Source organism: Neopelma chrysocephalum, unplaced genomic scaffold, assembly GCF_003984885.1.
Source record: "Neopelma chrysocephalum unplaced genomic scaffold, ASM398488v2 Primary Assembly neopelma1_98, whole genome shotgun sequence".
NCBI classification, from domain to species: domain Eukaryota; kingdom Metazoa; phylum Chordata; class Aves; order Passeriformes; family Pipridae; genus Neopelma; species Neopelma chrysocephalum.
The window spans coordinates 137,919-150,705 of record NW_020897761.1 but is presented as its reverse complement, the minus strand read 5'-3'; the positions used below and the strand labels follow the sequence as shown (position 1 = coordinate 150,705).

The window sequence follows — 12,787 nt, the reverse complement described above, 5'->3', positions numbered from 1 at the left end:
ATGTGTCTTTTGTGCTTGGCATTTCCACATGTGTATTCCAGTGTTTGTAACTCGCTCAATCTTATCATAGTGGCTGAGCAGTGATGCAGCTGCAGCACAGTTGTACGTACAATTGTGTTTTTCTTGTGTTCTCCTCTTATGGTGTTTGAAGGAAAATGGCATTACAAAGCTGTAATAAAACCAGGGAGGTGCCAGTGAGAGTCATGGGCTGAAGCTGATGTGAAATTTGGGGGCAGGCTGCGTTTGCTGGCTGTTGCTGGAGGAAGGCAGGGCAATGTGTTGAAGATGCTGTGTAAATATTATGAAAAGCTCTTGTGTTGTGATCTGCCTGTCTGTTTGTCTTCCTCAGCCTTCCCCAGCCTCATTCATCTGTCTGTCTGTGACTTTCAGTCTGGTGCAGTGTGTCTGCAGGAGCACTGCAGGCAGGCAGATACATACAATTAGCAAGCTGGCATAATTGCCTGCACTGCACTTTTTGCTGGAGAGGTTGCCCACTGCTTCCCAGCTGAGAGCAGTCAGGATGTGAAGAGGCATTGGAAAGGGTATCCAGAGAGGAGTGGGGTCCAGGAAACTCACCTGAACCAAGAGGATACAGTGTAAGGCCTCTGGGGCAGGGACGTGTGACGCCCCGAGGTGCAGAGGGGGAAAGGATGAGGAAGGAAGGTGCTGATTGATAAATGGCTTCGTTAATAGAACTGCTAATGGCACAGCACTGCTGTGCTCTCCAGAGGGAGGTTTGATGTTTCCTCTGATGGGATTTCTGTCTGCTCTAGGAATGGGTGACAGCTACAGATATTAGAGTGACCCTCAATCGTCTGAACACATTTGGAGATGAAGTTTTCAATGACCCGAAAGTTCTCAAGTCTTACTACTATGCAATTTCTGACTTTGCTGTGGGTGGTAGGTGAGTAGACAATAAACTCTGTACTTACTTAAAGCTTTTGGTCAGGATTATTAGACTGCTTTAAAGATTCTGGTTATATTCACATGATACCATTAGGCTCTGGTCTTTATTGACTGTCCTAAACCAAAAATGCAGTAGAATGAATTTTATGTAGCTTGCAGATACTGTGCATAAGCTTTTGTGGCTGTAATTTCAGGGCTGACAGACACTGAATATTTTTTTTCCTTGATTAGATGAAATATTAAGTGATTTGGGAGGGTGGAGATTGAAAATAGTAACAAAAATATAAAACAAAAGAAGAAATTTTTTCCTGCCCTGCGCTTTGTGTGATTTTTTTTAATTGGTTTTAATTGTTTTCTGCCTGTATCTGTAGCTAGAAGAACAATAAGTAGAAAATCTCAATGTCTCTGCCTCACATTTGTTTTGGGAGCTATCTCCTGTGAAGATCTGGAGCGCTGTGTGACACAGCTGTGGTTGTCCATTCCTTTTGCCAAAGCCTACTGCAGAATGTTTAAACCTTAAGTAGTTGATGATAAAATGTTTTAATAAATAGAGCTGAGACCAGTGCAGTGTTTGGACTGTTTGCAGAGACCAGTCCTGAGCCTGGGATTTGGCCACGTGGGGATTTGTACTGGCTGTACCACCAGTCTTGGAGGTCCCTGGACTTCTGTTATTAGTCACCTCTGTGCTATTTAATTTCTTACTGATACCACAGTAGCCTACACCCAGCGAGCACACTGTGTTCTGGACTCTCACCAGGGAGAAGCTGTGCAAAATTTATTAACCTAAAGCCAACCAAATCTTTGCTTCTCCTACTCAGCTTACTCTGAAGACTGCAAAGGAATTGGTTAACTTTCTCCCATTTCTAAATGCCTACCTGGAGTGTGCTGCACCTCTTTGTTTTATAGAATGGTTTGGTTTGGAAGGGACCTTCAGAGACCATCCAGCCCCCATCTTGGGCAGGGACACCTTCCACTAGCCCAGGTTGCTCCAAGTCCCATCCAACCTGGTCTTGAACACTTCCAGGGATGGGGCAGCCAGAGTTCTTCTGGAAACCTCTGCCAGTGCCTCACCACCCTCATTGCAGAACATTCCTTCCTTATGTCCGATCTCAAACCACTCTCTTTGAGTTTAAAATTATTGCCCCTTGTCCCATCACTACAGGACCTAGTAAAAAGTCTCTCTCCGTCTTGTAAACCCCCTTCAGATACTGGAAGGCCTCCATAAGATTTCCCTGGAGTCTCCTTGTCTCGAGGCTGAACAACAGCGGTTGGGTTCTCACTTTTCTTGTGACCACCTACCTTTGAATTCATCTCAGACCTTCAGATCCAGTCTGTGTTTTGGGGGTTGCTCAGTGAGTGACCTGGATCCGTAGATTTTAAATACCTGTTCCTTGCCTCTTGTTGACCAGGTGCAAATGCAATGGGCACGCGAGCGAGTGCGTGAAGAACGAGCTTGGGAAGTTGGTCTGCAACTGCAAGCACAACACCTTTGGGGTGGACTGTGAAAAGTGCCTTCCTTTCTTCAACGACCGTCCATGGAGGAGAGCGACAGCAGAGAGTGCCAACGAGTGCCTGCGTACGTGTGGCCACCCTTCAGGGGACAGGCTGCAGGGGCTGTGTCCCCTGCCTCTGCTGGGGGACAGAGGCTGGCCCTGCATGGTTGGAGTTACCTCAGTTGCAGTCAGTCAGTGTTAAGCACAGTTAATGGGACTGTTAGTCATTCCAGTCCTATCCTGTAGGAGCTTTCCGGTAGATCCCTGGGAAGGGGCATCTCCTTTCTGGAGATGGATGGGAGCAACATTTAGGGAAGAGGTGTGCTGCAAAAATGTAGAGTCTTGTACTTCATAGGACCCACAGAAAAGAAATGTGTATTTAGTATGCTGGAGTATAACTGCCCTTCCAAAAGCTCCTCATTTAGCGTCTGCTGACTTGCCTTTGTACTTGGGTTATTGGTTTTTACAGTTAATTGTTAACTGTTGGTTGTCAACTGTTTCATCCCATTTCGAGGCTGTTGCAGCAGTTCTGGACTGAAAATGCAGCTCTCTGTCATGGAACACCAGTTTGCTTGGGTTTGTGTCCCAGACCACAGCTCCTGGTAGTTTACTTTATGGGGAAGCTTTTTCAGACAGAAAAGCTTTCTTCCTGTCTGACCTCTGTGTGTCTTGATCGGTCCCAGCTGTCTGGTCAAGACCTTGGTCTTCCCCTCGACAGGCTGGTGAAACTGTGTTGTCCTGCTGCCTAGACAGATGGGATTTGCAATCCAGGGGAGAAACTCTCCTTACAGCATGGAGTAGCCTCGCTGTTGCCTTCTCATGCTTGTTTGGATGATGGAGATTGGTGTTGCTGTGTGGGAGGGCAGCATTTTGGCTGCAAATGGCAGCCTGATGTGCGAGGGAATGGAGTAGGAAGTGCTGGTTTTCTTCTGGATGTAGATGAGAACCCTCTCGAGTTTGTTTCATCCTTACAGCCTCGTTCAGCCACCACAAAAACACACTTCTCCCTTTTTGTCCTTATGATGCACAAACGCCCCGGGGCTCGGGGATGGTTAAAAGCTCCTCTACGACTTAGCGCTGAGCTTTGCAGGGGTTTGTGCTGTCAGGGCTGGCCGGTCACTGACGGCACCTTGTCTTTGCAGCTTGTGACTGCAACGGGAGGTCCCAGGAGTGCTACTTCGACCCCGAGCTGTACCGCTCCACGGGCCACGGCGGCCACTGCCGGGGCTGCGCCGACAACACGGACGGGCCGCACTGCGAGCGCTGCAGGGACAGCTTCTACCGCCAGGGCAGCGACCAGGGCTGCCAGCCCTGCAGCTGCAACCCCGTGGGTAAGCACTGCCTGCTGCAGGCTTCCAAGGCACAAACCCCGCCTCTTCTTTTGGCTATTTCTTGCTTTATTTTTTTCCCCTCCATATATGAAGTGTTTGTTGTGTTGCATTTTGGTTTGAGTTATCCTCGGATCTAATTGGTGTTAGATGCTTCATCCCTGCAGCACTTAGTCCTTCAAATGTATTCCAAAGGTTTGTGGTTGGTTTTTTTTTTTCACTGTGTATGTGTTGCCGTGGATGCTCCCAGTACTAAAGAACTCATTTAAATTCTTAATAACGGAGATGATGTGAGTGGATATTTCTGGAAGTTGCTCATACTGAAGAATTGTAGTGAACTTTAGCTGCTGCATCAGTTTCTCCTACTGAGTATCCAGGCACTATAAATACAAACCAGTGAGACATTAAACACAAAAGGAGTGGGGGTGAGATAAAAAAAAAGTAAACTCAAAATATGTAGTTAAACTCCTTTTTTTTAAAAAAAAAAAAGAAGGTGGGGGGGAGTTCTGGCAGGAGAACAAATCTTTTGTTGTCAAGGGAACCACTTGACCTGTAAGGAGTGATCCCATAACTACACCAGCCCACAGCAAGTAAGGGGGAAGGAGAGAAAAGGGTAACACATAGTAAGGTATGATGTGAGGTTTCAAAATAGAGGAGCTGGAATAAGTAATTGCTTGCAGCATGCCCTAAAAGCAGCCAGGGAGAGGTCTGCCAGGGTGCATCTCCTATCTAATTTGGTCAGAGAGTCGTACAGTTGTGAAATTTTTGACCAATAAAGGCCCTTTCTTCTTCTGTTTGCTCTCCCAGGTCATGTCAGACCTTATTTTAAGATGGGTGAGGGTTGGTGTCAGCTGAGACAGTCGAGAAGATACAGGGAGGTGACCTCTCAGGTCTTTAGGGACAGCTTTCAAAGGGCTTTATAAGTTAGCCATCAGCTTGTATCCCGTGGCACATTGGCACCCAGGGTGTATTTGAATCCCCTGGATATGTTTAGATTGCTATTTTTTGTCTGAGTGCTGTTTTTTCCTAAATAATCCTAAGTGGGACTGCAAAGGAGATTTGAACTTTGGCTGTATATGGTAAAGGTTTTGTGAGTTCTTCTGTCCTGTCCAACTTAATCATCTTATAAGTCTTCACTTTGCTATAATCTTCTGGTGTGGATTGAAGTGGAAACAAGCAACTATTTCTGTATATTAAAACATTTTTCTCCAGGTAGTTAACACTTGGAGTGCTGACAGCTCCAAGGCTGCCAGCTACAGGGATGCTTGGAAGAAAGCATTTTGTCCACTGTGGATTAAAGAAACCTGCTACTGCTTTTTGTGCAAGTCCACTTGGACAAAGCAGTACTGAGGAAGGTGTCTTTCCAAAATGAGAGTTTTGCTCAAGAGTGTGTTAGGGTTCATGGTGGCAGATGCAGCTTCACTCTGAGGAGGCAATTTAGTCTTTAAATCCAACTTGGGAATTGAGGGAGGAAATTGGAGCATGAAAGGAAGAGGTCAGGATATCCCCTGGCAAAGGGGAGATGGTCATTAGGGAGAACACAAGGAATTTGGGGAATAAAATATCGGAAATGGTGTGTTGCAGGATAAAACAGGCATGGAACTAGAGGCATGCAAAGGTAACAGTGAGGATGGAGCAGGAATAAGGATGAGAATGCAATTTGAAGTTAAAATTATAGTTATATATTAGAAGGCTGGTTAGTAGGAATAAAAGGCTGAGTATAGTTTGGGAAAACTAGATAACAATTCATTTGTCTAGGGGTGCCAGGGGAAAAATCCCTGTGAACTAGGGGCAGCCTTTAGGAAAGCAGTGACTCGTCAGCTTGAAGCTTCCCACTTTCTTCTCCCATATTCCTTGCCCGTTTTGTGAAGTTTCAGAGCTTGCAGGCTGATAGGGCTGTGTGTGTGTGCTGAGGTGCCTGTCCCTGCTGTCCCCGCAGGCTCCCTCAGCACACAGTGTGACAGCTACGGCCAGTGCAGCTGCAAGCCCGGCGTGATGGGGGACAAGTGTGACCGCTGCCAGCCGGGCTTCCACTCCCTCTCCGAAGCTGGGTGCAGGTAAGGGGGACTGCAGCTCTCTAAAATAGACCTGGACTCTTTTGAAAGCTTTCTCTGTGGCTCCTAATGAGTTGTCCTCTCTCCTGACTCTGGCAGGCCCTGCTCTTGCAATCCAGCTGGCAGCACAGGGGAATGCAATGTGGAGACGGGGCGGTGTGCGTGCAAGGACAACGTGGAAGGCTTCCACTGTGAGAGGTGAGTTTCTCCTCCCGTGGCTTTGTTTCAAGAATGAGAAACATTCGAGCGATGACCTGGGGTCAAGCGTCAGGGAAATGAGTTCTCTTTCCTTCATGTCTTCAGATGCAAACCTGGATTTTTCCATCTGGATTCCTCCAATCCAAGGGGCTGTACCCCCTGCTTCTGTTTTGGACACTCCTCAGTCTGCACCAGCGCTGTGGGCTACAGTATCTACAGCATCACCTCCAACTTCCAGTTTGGTAAAATTGCCTTTCTTTGTATCTCAGGTTGGGCTGTGGACTCAAGTAAGAAGCTATTAAAAAAACCCCAACTCCTTCCTTTCAAATCCTGGGCAAGCAGGTCTAGGATTCCTCCTTTGGAAGTGCTGAAGCTACGTGGAGCTTCCATGTCTGCTGCTTGTTTGTTCAGCTAGTATGAATTCACAACTCTGGCTTTGGGCAGTTATTGTACACCAGGCAGGTGCAAGTGGGAATTGCAAATACAAAGCTTTTCTAGCTTGAGAGGTGTGCTGGCAAGGGAGCATTTCCTCAGGTTTTGAACCAAATCAGGAGTTTCTGATGGAAAGGATTAAAATCACTTCAGATTTGGAGTTTAAGTGGCTCTGAATAAAACACAGTTGTGTTTCCAATGGGTCTGTAAGCTCAGGAAAAACCTTTTTTTTTTCATGCAGTCAGTTTCCTGTGTATGCATGTTTTCATGCTGCGTAGTCTGAAAAGAACATCTTTTTAATTAAAATTCCACTGGAGAACAGTTCATTCAAAGGCTGCAACTCTCAACAAGTCGTAGGGGACTGCAGGTTTTTCCGTCCCTGTTTAAGCTCTTTAGAAAATAAGGTTTTGAACAAGTAGTCGTCACAGGGCTCAAAGTTCAGAGGCTTCAAGTCAGCACTGGGGTTAGGGGCTTAAATTGGAAATGTGGTGTTTGTTATCTAAGTTCTTCTGCACAACTGCTTTCTGCAGCCTGTCAGTGCCTGTGCACAGACTGTAGAGTAACTAATATACAAACAGAGTGACATGGAAAGTGTGTGCAAAGCCACATCTTCCAAGGGTGTTAATTCTGGCACATCTGTTTTTTCAGGAGAGGATGAGTGGCGTGCTGAGCAGCGTGATGGCTCGGAAGTCTTGCTGCAGTGGAGTGCAGAGACCCGGGATATCTCTGTGATCTCGGACACCTACTTCCCCATGTATTTCGTTGCTCCAGGTAGGTCATTCCAGAAGTGTGGCTTTCTGTGCTGCTTGTGCCCCTTTACGTTCCATCCCCTAACTGTAAGGGATTTCTTATCCTTTCAGGCAAGTTCTTGGGCAACCAGGTTTTGAGTTACGGGCAAAACCTGACCTTCTCCTTCCGCGTGGACAGACGGGACACGCGGCTCTCCGCGGAGGACCTGGTGCTGGAAGGGGCCGGGCTGAGAGTGTCGGTGCCACTCATTGCCCAGGGCAACTCTTACCCCAGTGAGAGTGCACAGACCTACACCTTCAGGTACGGTGGGGGCAGCCAGGGCTGAGCTTGGGGTGCCCCTGGCCTCTGAGCTCTTGAGGAAACCAGGATCATTAATTTTAGCTCGGAGGAGGGTTCTTATCAGGTTGATTTTCACTCGCTGTCTGGCAGCGTTGTGTAAGCACATGCAGATGATGTTGCAACAGCATTCCGCCTTTGGAAAGGGGGCTTTGAAAGGGTGCAGCTGTTAACATCCGAAAGCTGTGCTGATGATGCATGGCCCTTCTCCCTAGGCTCCACGAGGCTACAGATTACCCATGGAGGCCTGCTCTAACGGCATTTGAGTTCCAGAAGCTTCTCCACAACTTGACTTCCATCAAGATCCGTGGGACATACAGCGAGAGAAGTGAGTCGCTGAGCAGAACGCCGCAGAAGAGGGGAGGGGGCAGACTCATGGGTCTGCTGCTTGGGTTACTTCATTGTGGGGCTGTAAATAGCTGTGGTAGCTTATTTGGCAAAGCTTTGTGCCAATGGATTTTCACTTGGTCTTCCTGCGTAACAGCTTCTCCCAGGCCTCATGAAGAGGATATGGGGAAGGAAAGTTGCTGTCTTTGAGGGTCTGGAAGCTCAACACTCATCACCTCCTGATTCTTTGCTTCTAAACATGGGGATTGTGCTGTGTTGCATGGCCACTGTCTTCCAGATTGATAAAAATACATACTACAGAGACCTGAAGGACGTGGTAGGAGAGACGTAGGGAGTTTACAACACTTGTCCACAGTTTTTGCTACACTAGGAATGGTTACATCCACCCTGTTTCCAGGTCTTACCTTGACATGGCAGATGGGAAGGATGGGGTCTTGAAAGTGCTGCCAGTGCAGAACTTAAGTGAAAGCTCCTCATAATGCGGGTTTATTAGAAGTCAGACATTAATTAGGAGCAAAAATGTGTCCTTGGGTGGTGTTGAGTGTCAAAGAATTTTCAGAAAGATGCAAGGGGTGAATTTGCATTTGGAGAAGGCTGGAAAGCTGCAAATGTTTTCAGTAGAGGTGGCTTGTAAAGAGGAATGTGGAGTTGTGAAATGGAGGGGAGGAAAGGTGTGGAGCAAACCATCCTGAGTGCTGTAGCCACTGCTAATATGAGGGAGCTGAGGCTCCCTCAGTGCACTGGAGTTGCTGCAGTGGTACAAACACAGTGGTATAAGTTAAAAGCCAGCTATGTTGTGTCTGGGCTCTGTTTTGCCCCAGGGAAAGGGCTGGGAGAAGAGGGGGGAAGCACTGAAATGCCAGCGGAAGGAATGGCTAGAGAGGAATAGCTGAAGAGTTTGCCCCGAGGCACGGTTTGCAGACAGTGTATTAAAATTGCTGGAGAGGTGGTCTGTCCTGTCTTGAAAGACAGGAATTGGTTCTCGTATTTGATGTGGAAATGTAACCCATACCCATGTAAAATATAACTGAAACTGACTGTTCTCACTCACCTGCTCTTCTCAGCATCCTTCTCTGTTATTCTCATCTTTCCTGCTCTGCACGTGCCTTTCATGAGCTCTGATGAAGCTTTTCTTATATGTCTAAATCTTCCTGGAGGATTTTGCTTCTTGATTCCCCTCACCACCTGCGAGCACCCACCTGTCTATCCTTTGTACCATTCAGAGTGTTTTGGGAAGTGATTACAAAGAGTTTCCCCCTCGGTGCTTTCTAGGTGCCGGTCACCTGGACGACGTCACCATCACAAGCGCTCGCCCTGGACCTGGCGTGCCCGTGGCCTGGGTGGAGAGCTGCTCCTGCCCCGTGGGATACGAGGGGCAGTTCTGTGAGCGCTGCACCTCCGGGCACCGGCGAGAGACCCCGAGCCTGGGGCCCTACAGCCCCTGCGTGCCCTGCACGTGCAACGGGCACAGCGAGACGTGCGATCCCGAGACAGGTGAGAGGGCCGGCGAAACGGGGAGGGTGATTCTTCCTTTCTAGGTTGGACAAGGAAGCAAAACCCATGTCCCTCTCTATTCCAGGCGTGTGCAATTGCAGGGATAACACGGCGGGGTCTCACTGTGAGAAGTGCAGTGACGGGTATTACGGCGATGCGACGGCGGGCACAGCCGCGGACTGCCGGCCCTGCCCCTGCCCGGGCAGCTCCAGCTGTGCCATCGTGCCCCGCACCAAGGAGGTTGTGTGCACCAGCTGCCAGGCTGGCACTACAGGTGTGTTCCTACGCAAAAAGTCATCTTCTACATCCACGTGCTTGTGGAAACGTGTCTCCTGCCAGTTCTGGGAGTCTGATCCACAATGTGAAAGCTGCTGTGTCTTCTGATTCCAATCCTTCTCCCTTCCTCAGCCCTGTTTTCTGTCCTGTGTGAGGCTCAGGGCTTCCCATGTTCCTTGTGCTTGTCTCTCGAGAACAAGAGAGCAACAAAGGCTTGATCTGTGCAAAGTCTGACCATTTCTATGCTATGTAGGTGAGCCATGCTGGCTTCTAATAGAACTCTGGTAATTGTATGGTGTTGGGCAGAAAATAGATTTAAAGGAGCCAGGGAGGTGGGTCAGACTGAAATAAAAATAGAAGATGCAGTTTGCCAGTCAGGGAGGCACCACAGGATGCTTCCTAGGAAAAGCAGGAAGGCTGCAGTGACTCACAAACACTGCCCAAAAAAATATAAGATCAAACGAGTGCTCAGCAGTTTTAATGAGAAATATATGAACGGATAGAGATCTTTTTTTCAAAGCAATAAGCTGTGAAGTCCAAGCATGCAGCTGAGTTGTTAAGCAGTTGTTTTGTTCTGCCTGCAAACAACCTTAGGATGGCTGGCAGCCTCCTCCCTGCTTCTCTGCTGATTTTATGCTTGGCATAGCAGAGTCCAAAGTACAGAATACCTGTAAATGCTTGACATGCTTAGAAAACCCCTGACCAAGCAGCTCATGGAGGTTCCCATGGGTGCCACTGCATCGTGAACCAAAGAGGAGTCCAGGGGCCCAGGTTCCTGCAGCTCAGGTGTGTCTGTACAAGCTCGTATTTACTTGTAACTGTGTGCACAGGAGCTCCACCTGTGTCATGCCACCTTTCTGGGATGTGAGGGAAAAGAGGGTTTGTATGCAAGAACTGCCTAACAAACGGAATTTATAGCTGGCTGGGGAGGTCAGATCTGCAGTAAGTGTAGGGAGCTGCTGAGTTGGATGCTTCAGTGGCTGCCCGTGGAGGTTTGGCACATCTCTGGCAGTGGAGCTTCCTGGAGCAGTGATGCCCCATGGAGCTCTACCTGTTTGGAACTCTTAAATTTACAACAAATTACAGCACATAGGTTTGGCTTAAATGGATATTAGGAAGAAATTTTTTACACAGAGAGTGATCAGACATTGGAATGGGCTGCCCGGGGAGGTGGTGGATTCACCGTCCCTGGAGGTTTTTAAGATGAGACTGGATGTGGCATCAGTGCCATGGTCTGGGAACCACAGTGGGGTTGGATCAAGATTGGACTTGATCAGAGGTCTTTTCCAACCCGGTTGATTCTATGATAGGAGGGAAAGGAGGAGTGGAAATGATTCATAATGCAAAGTTCCAGTGAAAAAGCATCTTGAATTTAGACATGGGGAGGGATTTGTGTCTGACCCCAATAGGAGGATGAAAGTGCAGGAAGCTGGAAAGTTTTGTTTTCAGAAGGGACTGCAAAGGACATCCTGTGTGAGGTGGCAGCAAAGGGCTTTCTGCTGCAGCACCTGAGTGTGTGTTGTGTCCCAGGCAAGAGGTGCGAGCTGTGTGACGACGCCTATTTTGGGGACCCGCTGGGCGAGAACGGCGCTGTGAGGCCCTGCCGCCTGTGCCAGTGCAACGACAACATCGATCCCAACGCCGTGGGGAACTGCGACCGCCAGACCGGGGAGTGCCTCAAGTGCATCCACAACACCGCCGGCTTCTACTGCGACCGCTGCAAGGACGGCTTCTTCGGGAACCCGCTGGCCCCCGACCCCGCCGACAAGTGCAGAGGTCAGAGCTGGTTCCTCGTGCGTTTTACGATGGTTTTGTCCCCAGAGAGATGCTGTTAGGACACAACGTCAGGCTGTTGCTTGTGCCCGTCAGCAGCGATGTGTGATAGTGGTTTGATGGTTCAAACTTGTTAAAATCTTTGTATTTTTGGGCACTTACTGCCACTGAGGCAAAAGCACTGTGCGATGCAGACTGCTGGCTGTGGTTTGGATCCCGGCCTGTTTAGGGACCGGTGAGTACCAACACCACAAGGGACTTCTAACTTGGTGCGTGTTTCTCCATCCTTTCTATTTTTGCAGCTTGTCACTGCAATCCCTATGGCACTGTGAATCAGCAGACGAGCTGCAATCAAGTGACTGGGCAGTGCGAGTGCCTGTCCCACGTCACCGGGAGGGACTGCAGTGCCTGTGAGCCTGGATTCTTCAACCTCCAGAGCGGACGTGGCTGTGAGAGGTGATGTTTACCTTGGCTTGGGGCAAAGAGCCTGGTTTTGGAAGATCAGGGCTTACCTTGGGCATGAATGTGATGTTTGTCACAAGTAAATGCTGTGCCTCGATGCTGCTGCAGGTGGGGAAGAGCAGCGGTCAAGGAGTGGCTATTAACGCTGTGCAAAAAGCCTGACTTATAAATAGCTTTATAAAGAGCTCTAAATCAAGGTTTTAAATAGAAAACTGCCACATGACTGTGTGATTGTAGCAGGAGCTCATGGGTTCCTTTTTTAGTGCAGGCAGCAAGTGACCTTGCACAGTTCAAAGGCTCAGTGCCTCGCCTGCTGTAGCTGCACAGCAAGAAAAGCAACTTTGGGCAAAGGCAAACATTGCGCTGCGCCCTTCAGGGAGGCACTTCACCCCCGTGTGCCTTCTGTGCCATGTCTGATGTGTGTCTGCCTCTCCCAGGTGCAACTGCCACGCGCTGGGCTCGACCAACGGGCAGTGTGACATCCGGAGCGGGCAGTGCGAGTGCCAGCCGGGCGTCGCCGGCCAGCACTGCGACCGCTGCGAGGGCAACCACTTCGGCTTTGGCTCCGAGGGCTGCAAACGTGAGTCTGAGAGGCCAGAGCGAGGCAGATGGGAAGGGTGTTGCACACGCAGCCTTCCCGTTGCTTTCGTCCTGTCCCTGGGAAGGTCCTTTCTCACCGCGCTCTTCATCACAGAAGTTGGTGCTTTTATGTGGGCACTCTGCATGGTGAAATTTGATCTCCGTGCTACAGACTTGGATAACTTTCCCTTATCCAACTTATTAGATATCCACCACACTTATTAGATATCCACCTTACTTATGAGATATCCAACCTTCTTGTTAGATATCCACCTTACTTATGAGATATCCACCTTACTTATGAGACACCCACCACACTTGTGAGACACCCAACCACACTTGTGAGACACCCAACCAC

The 12,787-nt window shown here is 48.9% G+C and overlaps 1 protein-coding gene across 1 annotated transcript in view; it reads left to right on the top strand.

The window, feature by feature from the left end:
* LAMC1 (laminin subunit gamma 1) overlaps window positions 1-12,787 on the top strand; it is a 63,003-nt gene that overhangs the window by 42,148 nt on the left and 8,068 nt on the right. Inside the window, exons 3-16 of the mRNA XM_027694864.1 lie at window positions 774-904; window positions 2,316-2,482; window positions 3,542-3,730; window positions 5,667-5,784; window positions 5,881-5,979; window positions 6,085-6,221; window positions 7,060-7,182; window positions 7,272-7,461; window positions 7,713-7,825; window positions 9,118-9,339; window positions 9,425-9,613; window positions 11,146-11,391; window positions 11,691-11,844; window positions 12,288-12,430. Coding sequence (XP_027550665.1) covers window positions 774-904; window positions 2,316-2,482; window positions 3,542-3,730; window positions 5,667-5,784; window positions 5,881-5,979; window positions 6,085-6,221; window positions 7,060-7,182; window positions 7,272-7,461; window positions 7,713-7,825; window positions 9,118-9,339; window positions 9,425-9,613; window positions 11,146-11,391; window positions 11,691-11,844; window positions 12,288-12,430 — 2,221 coding nt within the window. The remainder of the gene's footprint in view (window positions 1-773; window positions 905-2,315; window positions 2,483-3,541; window positions 3,731-5,666; window positions 5,785-5,880; window positions 5,980-6,084; window positions 6,222-7,059; window positions 7,183-7,271; window positions 7,462-7,712; window positions 7,826-9,117; window positions 9,340-9,424; window positions 9,614-11,145; window positions 11,392-11,690; window positions 11,845-12,287; window positions 12,431-12,787) is intronic.